General features: G+C 34.7%; 1 protein-coding gene across 3 annotated transcripts in view; it reads right to left on the bottom strand.

The window, feature by feature from the left end:
- Positions 1 to 16860, bottom strand: part of PIK3C2G (phosphatidylinositol-4-phosphate 3-kinase catalytic subunit type 2 gamma) — a 301036-nt gene that overhangs the window by 205165 nt on the left and 79011 nt on the right. For all 3 annotated transcript variants that reach the window (XM_060112830.1, XM_060112831.1, XM_060112832.1), the window contains one exon: positions 6817 to 6947. In XM_060112830.1, coding sequence (XP_059968813.1) covers positions 6817 to 6947 — 131 coding nt within the window. The remainder of the gene's footprint in view (positions 1 to 6816; positions 6948 to 16860) is intronic.

The following is a 16860-nucleotide window of genomic DNA, read 5'->3' as shown; positions in this document are numbered from 1 at the left end:
AATTTATTTTTTTATAGAAAAATAAAATGAAATAAACCAGTTCAGATAATTCACATTTATTTTTCCTCACTCTTTGCTTGCCACTTTTTAAAAAAACGTCATTTTTGTTGGCAAAGTTTCTGTCTCCTTTAAGGCAGACCAAGTTTATCTGAATCCTGCAACATGTACTACTTAGAACAAAGTTGCTTAACCATTCTTACATTCTTTATAAATTAACTTAGACCCAAGTGGGCCTGTGGAGAAATGGCATATTTTGAAGACCATATTCCTTCATTTCAAAGCAAGTTTCAATCAGAGTTCAGAAAACTTTTTGCTCTGAATTTCAAAAACAAAGATCTCAATTTATCCCTGGATTCTGGCTTTAAATTCTCAGAATTTGCTGGAAGTTTGAGGTTAAAATGCCAGTGAATAGGACTTCCTTAAGTGTTCAAGTGTTTCCCTCTGGAGAGTGGTCCCAACAGAAGATTTAAGTCTAGGACAAAGGCCACTGATTCACTGACAGTTTACCATGTTTTGCTTACATTCCAGCAAAAGCATTCAAGACCATGGTTCAGCTGAAGGACAGCATTTCTCACATGACAATGACAGCTTTTCAACACTGTCTCCTCCAAACTGATACTCTGTTGCTCAGCTTAAATTAACTAAAACTCCCAAGCAGGATAATAAGAATTATTGAAAGATTTTAAATATCAATATTTCTCTACAATTTCTTCTGAAGCCATCTTCATCTGCAAAGTGAAAGAACTGGATTATAGAGGATGATTTTTGAGGTACATTTAGGCTCCTTTTCTGTTTTGTCACTACCTTCCTCACCAGAAAACCCTGGAAGAAAAAATTCCATAACCAAATTATTTCTATGGTATTAAAACAAGTTATTTTTTCCTAACTGAATTCATTTTTTCAATATTGAACAGTGATTTTTTTCTCTTTTACCTTCTTTTATTGAAGCATAATTTACATAAAAGAGAATGCATGGATTCAGTTAATTACATTTTACCAAATGCATATATCAAGTAAAAACTACACACTTTTCAAGATATAAAACAGTTTTCTTATGCCACCAAAGGCAAGCACTAGTATGATTTCTTTCACTTTAGACTAATATTACGTATTTTCAAACTTCAAATAAATGGAGTCATAGAGTAAATATTCTTTTAGTTATAGCTTCTTTCACTCAGTATAATGTTTTTAAATTACCCATATTGTTGAGTGTATCAGTAGATTATTCCTTTTAATTAATGAGTACTCTTCCTTTGTATGAATATATCACAATTTGCTTATCCTTTCTCATATTTGATGGACATCTGTTTTGTTTACTGTTTTGGGATATTATGAATAAAGCTGCTGAGAACATTTGTGTGCATGTGTTCATACGGGTGTATTTTTCATTTCTCCTAGAAAGTACCAAGGAGGCGAATGACTTGGTTGTATGTCACATTTTTGTTTAACTTTTGAAGAAACTGTCAAACTATTCTCTGAAGTGGTTGTAATATTTTACATTATCATGTGTAGGGTATGATAGAACCAACTGTACGGCATTCTTGCCCACACTTGATTTTTGCCCATTTAAAAATATTATCCAAGTCTTCAGAGTTTAAATTAAAAGCATACTGATCATTTGAAAAAAAAATTATACATTTTAGTGGGGGTATAATTGTATCTTTATCACTAATTTGGGGAGGACTAGAACTGTCATCTTAATAAAAGGGTTATTTTAATCAATGACATGATATATCCTTCCATTTACTGAGATTTTCTTTAATTTCTCTTGGCAAAGTTTTGTACTTTTTAATGTAGAGATGTTGGTATTATTAATAGAATTTTGAAAAATAAAATTTATTTTCTATTTTTTACTGGAATACAATTGCATTTTGCACATTAACCTGAAATGCTATGATCTTGCATAATCACTCATATGAAAATAGAGTCAGTTTTATTTCTTTCTTTCCAACTTCTATACATTTATCACTTATTTATCTTGCCATAGTGCACTGGCTAGGATTTCCAGTACAACACTGAAGAGGAATATTTAGACAAACATCTTTGCTTTGTTCCCAGTTTAGGGGGGAAACACTCATTCTTGCACCACTTAATACAATGTTAACTCTAGATTTTTCCATAGATCTAGATTCAAATCAGGAGTTGAAATCTGAGGAAGTTCCATTCTACTCCTAGTTTTGTGAGTTTTTATCATGAATGGGTGTTGAATTTTGTCAAATGATTTTTTCCAAATATTTCAAGATGGTATGATTTTCCTTGTATATCTTTTTCCATTCTTTTAACTATAATCAAGCTGAGTTCTTATTTTAAAATATATGCCTGTAAACAGCATAAAGTTGGATATTTCTTTTGTAATGTAGGCTAACAATTTCTGCCTTTTAATTAGGGTTTTTATTAATTTATATTTAACAGAATATTGACATGATTGGGTTTAAATCAACCATATTGTTATTAATTTTTTTGTCCAAACTATTTCTCCTCTTTTCCTGTTTTTTGGATTTTTTTAAATTTAATTTTTGTCATCTTTTTGACTTTTAAATGTACTTTTAAAATTTGGGGGGGGTGTGGTTTCTTTCAAGATTATAATATTCTTTTTTAGCATATCACTGTCAACCACAATTAATGTTACACTACCTTATGTATAAGAATCTTAGAACACTATGCTTTTATTTTTCTATTTCTCATTATTATTGTAGTTGTTACACATTTTACTTTCATATATTGCAAACCCAGCTGTATATTGTGATTATTTTTGTTTAAACAATTATTTTTTTAAATAAATTAATAAACGTGTAAAAATGTGTATTTTTATTATCTACCTATGTTCCCTTTGTGGTGCTTTTCATTTATTCTTGTAGATTTGAGTGTCCATCTACTTATCACTTCTTTTAGCATGAAATATTTTCTTTAAGATTTCTTATAGTACAAATGAGCTTATAACTAACTCAGCTGTGCTTAGTTGAAAACATTTTAATTTTGCCTTAATTTTTGAAATGTAATTTTACTGGTTATAGAATTTTAAGTTGATGTATTTTCTTTTCCCCTTTCAAAATGCAAGATAATGTTATAATGTCTTTTGGCTTCCATTGCTTCTAATGAGAAATCCTCAGTTAATGAGTAATCTGCTGAATTATAGTTGTTCCCATGGATGTAATTTGTTGATTTTCTCTGATGCGTTAGAAAAAATTTATCTTTATCTTTAGTTTTCAGAAATTTGACTATAATGTATTTAGGTGGTGTGTGTGTGTGCACATGCACACATGCTTGGGATTTGCTAAGCTTCTTATATCTGTGGGTTGATTTGTTTTTTAATCAAACTTGTAAAATTTTGGCTATTATTTCTTTCAGTTTTTTTTTTTTTTACTTCAATCCCTCTCTTCTCTCCTGTGTGTCCAATACACACATATTATATTACTTGATATTGCCCCACAGGTCACAAGGCTCTATCACTATTTTCAGGTTTTGTTCTTTCTGTACTTCAACATGGATAATTTCTATTGCCCATTCTTCAAGCTCACTGTTTTTTCTTCATTATGCAATCTATTAAGCTTTTCCAGTGATTTTTTAAAAATTTAGATATTGTGTTTTTCAGTTCCTAAATTTCCATTTTTCTACTGAGACTTCATTTTTTCACTCATACATATCTTTTTATTTAAATCCATAAAAGTCTTTATAATAGTTGTAAAATATTTGGGTCTGTTTCTGTTAACTGCTTTCCCCCATCTTGGGCTATGATTATATATTCTTGACTCTTCCTATGTCTAGCAATTATTGATTGTACACTAAACCTTTAAAATTCTGCATTTTGCTATCTTTTGAGTGTTGAATGTTTCAATTTTTTTAGTAGTCCGTTTAATTACTAGCAGATCAGCTTGATCCTTTTGAGGCTTGTTTTTACGATTTGTTAGGCTAGGCCAAGTATAGTCTTTAATCTCAGGTTAGAGCACACTTACTCCTAATATGCATCTTTTTGATTTCTTTGTTGAATGCTGGGGTGTGATGATCTTTCTCTATTATTACTAGTCGGAATTTCTACGTCTCCCAGCACTGGGCAACCTCTAGAACCTACATTTATTTCACACCTGTACATCTTCCTTTTCTCTACTATTATGCTCTGTAAATTCCAGCTGCCTCAGCATCAATAAACTCTGATTTCTGCCTTTTTTTTTTTTTTTTTTAAATCTCAGCAAGACCTGCATGCTCTTCTTTAATTATATCTCCCAGATCTATGATGTAGAAAATGCCTCTGGGCTGAAAGTCACTTTATTCATGGGTTCACCTCAAGGCCTGTCTGTTCAATTTCTGAGAGCAGTTGTTTCATATGTATTTTTCTTGTGTCATATTTCTTTAATTCAGGAGGATTAGTTTAGTAATAGGTAATCTTCATGGCTAGAAGTGGAAGCATAATTTCTTTCATACCAAATTATTTTATACCTTATGTTCCAGGATTTTCTTTATATTTGACATATTCTTTTAGCTGTCATCAGAAGGTGTTTTTCTTATTTTTACAAATATTATAGGTACATTTTCATTGAATTTCATTGAGTCTGAACTTTTTGACTGATTACATTTGACCAATTTGAAAGAAGGAATAATTAAGTCACCAGCTAAATGATAAAATATGGTATTTTGAAAATGAATTTAATCTGTTTCTAACACAAGTTTTATCACATTGAAGGCTGGTTTCCATCTGTTTTCACAGTCCAGAATGAAATTGTACTCTACTGAGCTTTGATAATTATATTTGAGTGGGTGAAACAGAGGAAAATGTTATTTATTTTATAGTATAAGTTATTCTCTTAAATAGAAACTGAAGTATAAAACCAGTTAGAAATCACTGGGGTTAATTTAAAAACACAAACCTTTAATATTTAAAGGCAGTTACTGTGCTTATTATTTGTTGGTTTTGATATTTTTTGTTTGAATATTCTAAAATTTCAAAGTATAGTACCTTTTTATATATTAAAAATCTCTCATTACAAATATATTAGCCTCTGATATGTGACACACTTGTTAAATGCAAGGTTTTATATTTTTGATTAAGGAGTATAAAAAGATGCTTCACCTAGTTAAGATGACAATAGTCTAGTATAAAAATGGATCATCAAAATATGTGTCTTGAGGAATAAGAGAGTCTTTCAACATTTTCAATCCTTAAGGTAATTTTTATACCAAATTCTATGCAAAGGAACTTTATTCATTATAACATTTATTTTACACATATTATTTATTAGGCACAATGTAGAACACTGGAAATGTAGTGATAAACAGATAGATAGGTTCCTTGTTCTCTCAGTTCTTACAAGCTAATAAGAAAAAAACACATTAATAAACAAGATGATAATAGATTCTGCTAAGTGTGATAACATAAAAGGTAATAAGATAGATTGTAAAGAGAGAAAAACACCATTAGGTAGGGTGATCAAAGAAGGGCTCTTTGAGAAGATCACAATTAAGTGAAGACCTACAGGGTGAGATGATTCAGTCATGTGAAGAACTAGGAAGGAGTATTTCATATAGAGGAAACACCAAACAAGAAGGCCTTGAGATGGGAGAGGGAATATAGCACATGTGAAGTATGTGAAGCAAACTGATGTCACTAGCTTGAAGTGAATGAGGAAAAGAGTAAGACAAGTTGAAATTAGAGATCAGGGGAGTAACAAGATTACATAAAATGGAATGCTTGATCACATTCAACACCTTAGTCTGGACGGTCTCAAACTTATTCCTCCTCCAGAAAATGGCTCTAACATCTGCCCAGTTCATCAATTCAAAAACCTGAGATTCTCCATTGACTTAACTTGATTCTTTGGTTTTTCAATTGACTTAACTCCTATTTACTAATAATCATGAAGTCACATCTTCTCAACTTCCAAATATGCTCCAAATCTAGCCATTACTACCAGTGTCCACTGCCATCTCCCTAGTTCTAGTGACCATGACTTCCTGCCTAAAATATTACATAAGCTACTCTGCTGTACTGCTTGCTTCCACTTACTTCCTCTCCAATCCATTCTTCAATTTGTGGTCAAAAGAATCACTCAAAAAGATTATTCAGATCACATGACTACCCCATTCAAAATCTTTAAGTAATTTCTTATTCTTGGAATAAAATGCTTTAGTATGTTTTATATATGTATCACCATAAATATATGTGTGTATATATATACATACACACACACACACACACACACAAAGAGTTGCTTTCTTAGTTTTATGCTTTTGCCAGGTTAGTAATGAGCACCATAAGCTGTGGCTTAGATATTACCAAATATTAAAGTCAAATAATAATTACAAAGAGAGAATTAGTATTCTCTTATAATTCTTCCTGGTATTTTTTTTCCCCAGAGAATTACTGTTTGACAAAATTTAAGTACTCCTTAGTTACTAATTTAATGCTATTAAAACATGATTTATTTCTGTTCTTTTTTAATCTGCCATTATAATTAAATTTTGCATTTTCCTGTTTACTACCTACTTGAAGGACTGAGCAATGTTTTATCACTGTTAAACGCTAATCTATATCAGTCTCTGTTTTGTTGTTTTGAACTGAATGATCTCCAATCCTTTTATTTTTCCTTTGACCAAACTTAAAGTTGCTAAATGCCCCAATGGAAAAAAATCTTTAAAAAAACATGAAAAATTATTAATTTAGTTCCTAAACATTAGTTGATCATCCAACAGGCATGATTTTAGGAAATGAAAGGAGTTACGTGGGAAGGAAGGTTCACTCTTGAAAGATATGAGTGCTTCTAGTATGACTGCTGGTATCATGAACAGCAGGCAAAATTCCCTCCCAAGAACTGGGTCACTTACAGTAAGGGAGACTGTTTCTGTGAAAGTCTGGCAATATGTTTTAAACATTCTTTTGGTGGTTCTTCAAGATCACTTCTATTCTCTTCAGAATCAAGTTTCATATATTCCCACTCAGTAGCTGGAAAATCAATCTGAAATAAATAAAATGGTTTGCCATGTATCAAATGCCTGAAAAATGCATTATTAATTTAATGATTTCTATCTTAGATTTATAGAAACTAAAGTAAAATAAATACCCTATATTTTCTGTATTTTTTATTATTTAAAAATAATTTTAAAAGAATCATTATGGTTTGGACTTGGTGTTTAAATATACATGATATTTGGCAAATCCTCAATTATTTATATAAATGGTATATAAATTAGTAGACTGTAACATTATCTTAGAAAAAATGAGAAAAATAATAACATGAACTTTTCATACAGTTAAATGTTACATTTTTATTTAGTGCTGAAATTACATCCTTTCCAATTTTCATTACTAAAATGTCTTTCTGTTATTAAATGATGAAAATTATAGATGGTAATTATACTTTTTTCATATAATCACTTGATAAAATAAAAAGAGTTACTTTATGTTGGTCTCTACTACTTGAAACCTGTTAAGTCTGTGAACCACTCTGTGGACATGATAGTGAAATCTTCTCTGGTAAAGATTTGTTTCATGAGTATAAAACCAAATAGAATATTTTTGCTGTAGCTCTATAGTTCAGCTTTATAGACAGAGCTAGAATGCAGGCCTTCTTTTTTCCTGGCTCAACATGCTTTCCACTAAACCATGTTTAAGTGACAATCTGATTCTAGTAAATAAAATAATAGTTAACAAAAAAATACAGTTTCCAAGTATGTAAATGAGCTAAATATTTTACTGCTCAAAATATTTGCTTAAGAGTATCATATATTATTTTTCATTTTCATATTAGAAAATCTAAAGAATTTATTTTTCTCTGCTGCACTCTCTTAGGTTGTGATCTCAGAGAAAATGGAAGAATATTATAAGGTAGAATGTGAGATGCAGCTTAATGTATTTGGGCTCTTATTTGAAAAATTCTTAGCAATTTTATTCTGTAACCTTTGCAATTTGTTGCAAAATTGGTTTTTGGTATAAATTTGTTATAATTATCAGTTATTATTCCAACATGAAAAAAGAATTGAGTAACAGAAATTCTAAACCAAAGCAATATTATAGTAAATTTTGCCTCTTGACAGAAAGAGTAATTTTGATGCCTTGGAGAGAAATGCCTGCAGTATTAGCATGTTACACTTTAACTTTATGTATCCAAATATTTTAAACACATAAAACAAAAATACTAGAAATAGTATTTAATGAGCTAATTCAATTTTATGGTGGTCCTAAGTAAAGGCAGGGTAGATGAGAAACTAAAGGTAGTAGATGAGAATACAGTAGTAGATGAGAATAAAGAAGTTCCCTGTGAACAATCCATAATAAATTCTTTGATATATTTCAATTATGAAAAATTTTTTTCATTTCTGATACATGAATGAGGCCCTACACAAACTGAATATCTTCATATATTATGAAGACAAACATTTACTGATTCTTGAGCCACTTATAGAAAAAATCAGGATTTTCCCCAATTGTCTCTTGTTCTAATTTTTCACAAAAGAGAAAATCCCCCAAAGTATGTGTTAATGTATTTGCCCAAGAATTCTTTTTTTTTTAACATCTTTATTGGAGTATAATTGTTTTACAATGGTGTGTTAGTTTCTCCTTTTTAACAAAGTGAATCAGCTATACATATACATATATCCCCATATATACTCCCTCTTGCATCTCCCTCCCACCCTCCCTATTCCACCCCTCTAGATGGTCACAAATCACTGAGCTGATCCCCCTGTGCTATGTGGCTGCTTCCCACTAGCTATCTATTTTACATTTGGCATGACTCTTTTTGAATTATGGCTTTCTCAGGGTATATGCCCAGTAGTGGGATTGCTGGGTCATATGGTAGTTCTATTTTTAGTTTTTTAAGGAACCTCAATACTGTTCTCCATAGTGGCTGTATCCATTTACATTCCCACCAACAGTGCAAGAGGGTTTCGTTTTCTCCACACCCTCTCCAGCATTTATTGTTTGTAGATTTTTTGATGATGGCCATTCTGACTGGTGGGAGGTGACACCTCACTGTAGTTTTGATTTGCATTTCTCTAATTATTAGTGGTGTTGAGAATCTTTTCATACGTTTGCTGGCAATCTGTATATCTTCTTTGGAGAAAGGTCTATTTAGGTCTTCTACCCATTTTTGCATTGGGTTGTTTTTTGATATTGAGCTGCATGAGCTGCTTGTAAATTTTGAAGATTAATCCTTTGTCAGTTGCTTCATTTGCAAATATTTTCTCCCATTCTGAGGGTTGTCTTTTCATCTTGTTTATTGTTTCCTTTTCTGTGTAAAGGCTTTTAAGTTTCATTAGGTCCCTTTGTTTACTTTTGTTTTTATTTCCATTTCTGTAGGAGGTGGGTCAAAAAGGATCTTGCTGTGATTTATGTCATAGAGTGTTCTGCCTATGTTTTCCTCTAAGAGTTTTATAATGTCTGCCCTTACATTAAGGCCTTTAATCCATTCTGAGTTTATTTTTGTGTTTGGTGTTAGGGAGTGTTCTAATTTCATTCTTTTACATGTAGCTGTCCAGTTTTCCCAGCACCACTTATTGAAGAGGCTGTCTTTTCTCCATTGTATATTCTTGCCTCCTTTATCAAAAATAAGATGACCGCATGTGTGTGGGTTTATCTCTGGGCTTTCTATCTTGTTCCATTGATCTATATTTCTGTTTTTGTGCCAGTACCATACTGTCTTGATTACTGTAGCTTTTTGTATAGTCTGAAGTCAGGAAGCCTGATTCCTCCAGCTGCGTTTTTCTTTCTCAAGATTGCTTTGGCTATTCGGGGTCTTTTGTGTTTCCATACAAATTGTGAAATTTTTTGTTCTAGTTCTGTGAAAAATGTCATTGGTAGTTTGATAGGGATTGCACTGAATCTGTAGATTGCTTTGGGTAGTATAGTCATTTTCACCATGTTGCTTCTTCGAATCCAAGAACATGGTATATATCTCCATCTACTTGTATCATCCTTAATTTCTTTCATCAGTGTCTTATAGCTTTCTGCATACAGGTCTTTTGTCTCCATAGGTAGATTTATACCTAGGTATTTTATTCTGTTTGTTGCAATGGTAAATGGGAGTGTTTCCTTAATTTCTCATCATTAGTGTATAGGAATGTGAGACATTTCTGTGCATTAATTTTGTATCCTGCTACTTCACCAAATTCAGTGATTAGCTCTAGTAGTTTTCTGGTAGCAGCTTTAGGATGTACAGTATCATGTCATCTGCAAACAGTGAGAGTTTTACTTCTACTTTTCCGATTTGGATTCCTTTTACTTCTTTTTCTTCTCTGATTGCTGTGGCTAAAACTTCTAAAACTATGTTGAATAATAGTGGTGAGAGTGGACAACCTTGTCTTGTTCTTGATCTTAAGAGGAAATAGTTTGTTTTTCACCACTGAGAATGATGTTGGCTGTGGGTTTGTCATATATGGCCTTTATTATGTTGAGGTAAGTTCCCTCTATGGCTACTTTCTGGAAGGTTTTTGTCATAAATGGGTATTGAATTGTGTCAAAAGCATTTTATGCATCTACTGAGATGATCATATGGTTTTTCTCCTTCAATTTGTCAATATGGTTTATCACATTGATTGATTTGCATATATTGAAGAATCCTTGCATTCCTGGGATGAACCTCACTTCATCATGGTGTATGATTCTTTTAGTGTTCTGCTGGACTCTGTTTGCTAGTATTTTGTTGAGGATTTTTGCATCTATGTTCATCAGTGATATTGGCCTGTAGTTTTCTTTGTGACATCTTTGTCTTGTTTTGGTATCGGTGTGATGGTGGCCGCATGGAATGAGTTTGGGAGTGTTCCCCCCTCTGCTGTATCTTGCAAGAGTTTGAGAAGGACAGGTGTTAGCTCTTCCCTAATGTTTGATAGAATTCGCCTGTAAAGCCATCTGGTCCTGGGCTTTTGTCTGTTGGAAGATTATTAATCACAGTCTCAATCTCAGTCCTTGTGATTGGTCTGTTTGTATTTTCTATTTCTTCCTGGTTCAGTCTCGGAAGATTGTGCATATCGAAGAATTTGTCCATTTCTTCCAGGTTTTCAATTTTATTGGCATATAGTTACTTGTAGTAATCTCTCATGATCCTTTTTATTTCTGCAGTGTCAGTTGTTGTGTCTCTTTTGCATTTCTAATTCTGTTGATTTGAGTCTTCTCCCTTTTTTTCTTGATGAGTCTGGCTAATGGTTTATTAATTTTATCTTCTCAAAGAACCAGCTTTTAGTTTTATTGATCTTTGCTATTGTTTCCTTCATTTCTTTTTCATTTATTTCTGATCTGATCTTTATGATTTTTCACCTTCGACTAACTTTGGTGTTTTTTTTTTTGTTGTTGTTCTTCTCTCTCTAACTGATTTAGGTGTAAGGTTAGGTTGTTTATCTGAGATATTTCTTGTTTCTTGCAGTAGGATTGTATTGTTATAAACTTCCCTCTTAGAACTGCTTTTGCTGCATCCCATAGGTTTTGGGTCATCGTGTTTTCATTGTCATTTTTTTCTAGGTATTTTTTTATTTCCTCTTTGATTTATTCAGTGATCTCTTGGTTATTTAGTAGTGTATTGTTTAGCCTCCATGTGTTTGTATTTTTTACTGATTTTTTAATGTAATTGATATCTAGTCTCATAGCACTGTGGTCAGAAAAGATACTTGATATGATTTCAATTTTCTTAAATTTACCAAGGCTTGATTTGTGACCCAAGACATGAACTATCATGGAGAATGTTCCACGAGCACTTGAGAAGAAAGTGTATTCTGTTGCTTTTGCATGGAATGTCCTATAAATATCAATTAAGTCCACCTTGTTTAATGTATCATTTAAAACTTGTGTTTCCTTATTTATGTTCATTTTGGATGATCTGTCCATTGGTAAAAGTGGCATGTTAGAGTCCCCTACTATAATTGTGTTACTGTTGATTTTCCCTTTTATGGCTGTTAGCATTTGCCTTATGTAATGAGGTGCTCCTATGCTGGGTGCAGAAATATTTATAATTGTTATATCTTCTTCTTGGATTGATCCCTTGATCATTATGCAGTGTCCTTCTTTGTCTCTTGTAATAGTCTTTATTTTAAAGTCTATTTTGTCTGATCTGAGTATTGCTACTCCAGCTTTCTTTTTTTTTTTTTCTTTTTGCGGTATGCGGGCCTCTCACTGTTGTGGCCTCTCCCGTTGCGGAGCACAGGCTCCGGATGCGTAGGCCCAGTGGCCATGGCTCACGGGCCCAGCCGCTCCGCGGCATATGGGATCCTCCCAGACCGGGGCACGAACCCGTATCCCCTGCATCGGCAGGCGGACTCTTAACCACTGCGCCACCAGGGAGGCCCCCAGCTTTCTTTTGATTTCCATTTGCACGAAATATCTTTTTCCATCCCCTCACTTTCAGTCTGTGTGTCTCCCGAGGTCTGAAGTGGGTCTCTTGTCGATAGCATATACACAGGTCTTGTTTTTGTATCCATTCAGCCAGTCTACGTCTTTTAGTTGGAGCATTTAATCCATTTACATTTAAGGCAGTTATCAAAATGTACATTCCTATTTCCATTTTCTTAATTGTTTTGGGTTTGTTATTGTAGGTCTTTTCCTTCTCTTGTGTTTCCTGCCTAGAGAAGTTCTATTAGCATTTGTTGTAAAGCTGTTTTGGTGGTGCTGAATTCTCTTAGCTTTTTCTTGTCTGTAAAGGTTTTAATTTTTCCATCAAATCTGAATGAGATCCTTGCTGGGTAGAGTTATCTTGGTTGTAGGTTTTTCCCTTTCATCACTTTAAATATGTCCTGCCACTCCCTTCTGGCTTGCAGAGTTTCTGCTGAAAGATCAGCTGTTAACTTTATGGGGATTCCCTTGTGTGTTATTTGTTGTTTTTCCCTTGCTGCTTTTAATATTTATTCCTTGTATTTAATTTTTGATAGTTTGATTAATATGTGTCTTGGTGTGTTTCTCCTTGGATTTATCCTGTATGGGACTCTCTGTGCTTCATGGACTTGATTAACTATTTCCTTTCCCATATTAGGGAAGTTTTCAACTATAATCTCTTTAAATATTTTCTCAGTCCCTTTCTTTTTCTCTTCTTCTTCTGGGACCCCTATAATTGGAATGTTGGTGCATTTAATTTTGTCCCAGATTTGAGACTGTCCTCAATTCTTTTCATTTTTTTTTCTTTATTCTGCTCTGTGGTAGTTATTTCCACCATTTTATCTTCCAGGTCACTTATCTGTTCTTCTGCCTCAGTTATTCTGCTATTGATCCCTTCTAGAGAATTTTAAATTTCATTTATTGTGTTGTTCATCGTTTGTTTGCTCTGTAGTTCTTCTAGGTCCTTGTTAAATGTTTCTTGTATTTTCTCCATTCTATTTCCAGGATTTTGGATCATCTTTACTATGATTACTGTGAATTCTTTTTCAGGTAGACCATCTATTTCCTCTTCATTTGTTTGGTCTGCTGGGTTTTTACCTTGTTCTTTCATCTGCTGTGTGTTTCTGTGTCTTCTTATTTTGCTTAAGTTACTGTGTTTGCGGTCTCCTTTTCACAGCCTGCAGGTTCGTAGTTCCCGTTTTTTTGGTGTGTGTCCCCAGTGGCTAAGGTTAGTTCAGCAGTTTGTGTAGGCTTCCTGGTGGATTGGAGTGGTGCTTGTGTTCTGGTGCATAAGGCTGGATCTTGTCTTTCTGGTGGACAGAATCTCATCCAGTGGTGTGTTTTGGGGTGTCTGTGACCTTATTATGATTTTAGGCAGCCTCTCTGCTAGTGGGTGGGGTTGTGCTCCTGTCTTGCTAGTTGTTTGGCATAGGGTGTCCAGCACTGTAGCTTGCTGGTCGTTGAGTGGAGCTGGGTCTTGGTGTTGAGATGAAAGCTTTCTCTGGGAGAGCTTTCGCCATTTGATATTAAGTGGAGCCCAGAGGTCTCTGTTGGACCAGTGTTCTGAACTTGGCTCTCACACCTCAGAGGCACAGGCCTGACACCCAACCGGAGCACCTAGACCCTGTCAGTCACACGGCTTGTTGTCCAAGCCACTAGAGTAGAAATGAGGTGGTAAGTAAAAAAGCAAAAAGGCTTCTGCTAGCCCCACAGAGACTGCGACTGCTGTAGCGGGGCTGTGCCGTCACAGCTTGCAGTCTGCGGAGCAGTTGGAGTCATGAAGCCTTCCTGTGAGGCTGTTTGGGCTGCCTGGGCTGCCTGGGCTGCCTGTGTCATGGCTGCCAGTGCCACTCTGCGCACTCTGTTCAGCTGGCTTTCTGTTTTGCCATGCGGGCTGCTGCGTGCAGCTCGGGCTCACGGCTCCTCCTGCCCTGACAGTTCGCCGACTGCTCCTCTAGAATTCTTTTGAGTACTATGCATTTTGGAGGAGGAGAAAGGTAAACATTAACAATTAAAATAGAGTACAATATGTATATAGCACCCCAAAGCTGTGTTTCAAGTTATTAATGGCAAACATAGGACTCTTCTCCTTCTGTGGTCATGACCCACTAAGTCTAGCCTTGGCCTCAGTCTTTGTTTTTAATGGAATGCTCCAGGAGCATTCTTTTAATGTGTGCACTGCATGTGCCATGACACCTATTTGTCAAGTGTTGAAGATAGACTCCTGGTTTCAAGCAAAAAAATTATGAGGCTCTTTCTTCTGGGTTACAGGCAAATACTCAGACCCCAGTCATCCAAACTCCTAATTCATACCTCCTTAAACATTTGAATATTAGCTTCTTGTGTTCCATTTATCTATCTTACTTTACTTCCTCCCTCATCCTTTTCCACTTACACTTGCCCACCACAGTTTCTACTATGACTTCATGTTTTGGAATTCCTTGAAGGAGCTGCTGTGAATGTCCCTAGTGTCCATGATCCACAACCATGCCAATAAGGTGTCCATGGGCTTGCTCAGACCCCCATGATTCTGTCAGTTTGTTCAAAGAAATGCAGCCTGACTGTAGATGTAGTTTGGATATTATAAGGCACACAAATATTGGACCATAAGTTCTATGCAGTTCAAGGGAGGGAAGGATGACTACTAACTAGATGGCAATTTCTGTGAGTCTCAAGGAGGAGTTGTAAAAGAGGGACCCATATAGTGGTTCAGCAGTGAAGAGAAAAGAACCTATGCTACATTAGGGCACAAAATGTACTGTGGTCTAAGGACCAGGTACCAATAATAAGACTGTTGCCTCCCCATGACATTGCTGATAATTAAGGATAAGCAGGTAACGAAATGTTAGGTAAAGGAAAATACTTTGCATGAATGAGTAGGTAAGAACTATGGTTTAAAGAGAAGGACTGCTCACACAAGAAGAGAAACTGAACATAGTGGTATCTATCAGAATTCCAACAAGCGGACCAAAGTGCTAAGTTTAGAAATATCTGTAGGTTTGATTATTGTAGTGGTCAGAGGTATGGACACGTATCAGTTATTTTACAAATACTGTATTCCTGGTGCTATGCTAGATTCTGGGGATAAAACACGTCAATGTCCTCAAAAATCAAGAAGTCAATGGGAAAGAAGTTCTTGAGAAAGAAATATAATGTAAATGTGTTGATAAAAATCTTATTGGCTATTATGTGAATATAGAGGAAGGGCACTTAACCCTGCTTGGAGTGGAAAGAGATGAGTGGGTAAGGGAGAGATCCCTAGAGAAGGGTCCATGGATCCTAAAAGGTGAATAACAATTACAGACACTAAGCCTGAGAGATGGGCAGTAGATGGTGAAGGGAAGACGGTAGATACATTGCAGGCAGGGAATAGTATTCATAAATGCACATAAGATAAAAGCAGGACAGTGCATGTCAGAAACTATAACTCTTTCAGTGTTGCTGGAGCAACATTGTCAGTCAAGGAGTGGCAAGGGAAACAGTGGAGGGGGCTACGTTGTATTGCTCGTCCTTAATTCTCTAGGTAGCGCTGAGTTACTGAAGAGTATAAATGGGAGAGTGGCAGGTTCAGATTTACATTTTAGAAGGGCCACACTTGTGGATTTTGGATTAGAGAATAACAAAGCTAAAGCCAAGAAAAAACATCTAAACTGTTGTAACCTAGGAGGGAACTGTTGAACTAGGGCAGATGAGGTGGGGAATTGTGAGGACAGACACGAGGAACACATGGAGATAAGTTGGCAGAATATAGTGTGGACTGAATATGAGTAGCGAGAAAGAAGGAGGAGACAAGTGAAACAGCTCGGTGTATCTGGGGGCGTGAACAGACATAAATAATACAGGGAGTGAAACCATTTTGAGAGGATGGTGAGCTCAGTTTGGGATGTGTTGTCTTTGAAGCTGTCTACAGAATATCCATGTGAGAAGCTAGGCAGGCACGTGCTTATATTTGTCTGAAGCTTGTGGTGTAAAGGAGTGTGAACTAAAGATACAGACTTAGAAGTGAACCTGCAAGATACTGTATATTAAACCTTAGGAATGAATGAGACCCAGCAATTCCACTGCTGGGTATACACCCAAGATAAATGAAAACATATGTTCACACACAAATTTGTATATGAATGTTCATAGCAGCACTATTCTTAATAGCCAAAAGGTGGAAATAATCTAAATGCATATCAACTAATAAGTGGATAAAGTGTGGTATAGCTATATAATGTAATATTATTCAACAATAAAAAAGAAATAAATACTGATATATGCTACAAAGTGGATAAATTTTGAAACATTATGCTAAGTAAAAGAATTTAGCCACAAAAAAACACACATTGTATGATTCCATTTATATGAAATGGGCAGAATAGGTGAATCTACAGAGACAGAAAGTGCATTAGTAGTTGCTTAGAGTTGGGACTAGGAAGTGATAGCTAAAAGTTATGAGATTTCTTTATAAAAATGAAAATGCTCTAAAGTTGACGTTGGTGAGATTAGTTGCACATATCTGTGAAAATACTAGAAAACACTGAATTGCACACTTTAAATGGGAGGATTGTATGGTATGTGAAGTATATGTC

The sequence above is a fragment of the Mesoplodon densirostris genome, chromosome 11, assembly GCF_025265405.1.
Source record: "Mesoplodon densirostris isolate mMesDen1 chromosome 11, mMesDen1 primary haplotype, whole genome shotgun sequence".
In the NCBI taxonomy this organism is placed as follows: Eukaryota; Metazoa; Chordata; class Mammalia; order Artiodactyla; family Ziphiidae; genus Mesoplodon; species Mesoplodon densirostris.
The sequence above is the reverse complement of the archived record's forward strand: the minus strand, read 5'-3'. Positions and strand labels throughout refer to the sequence as shown.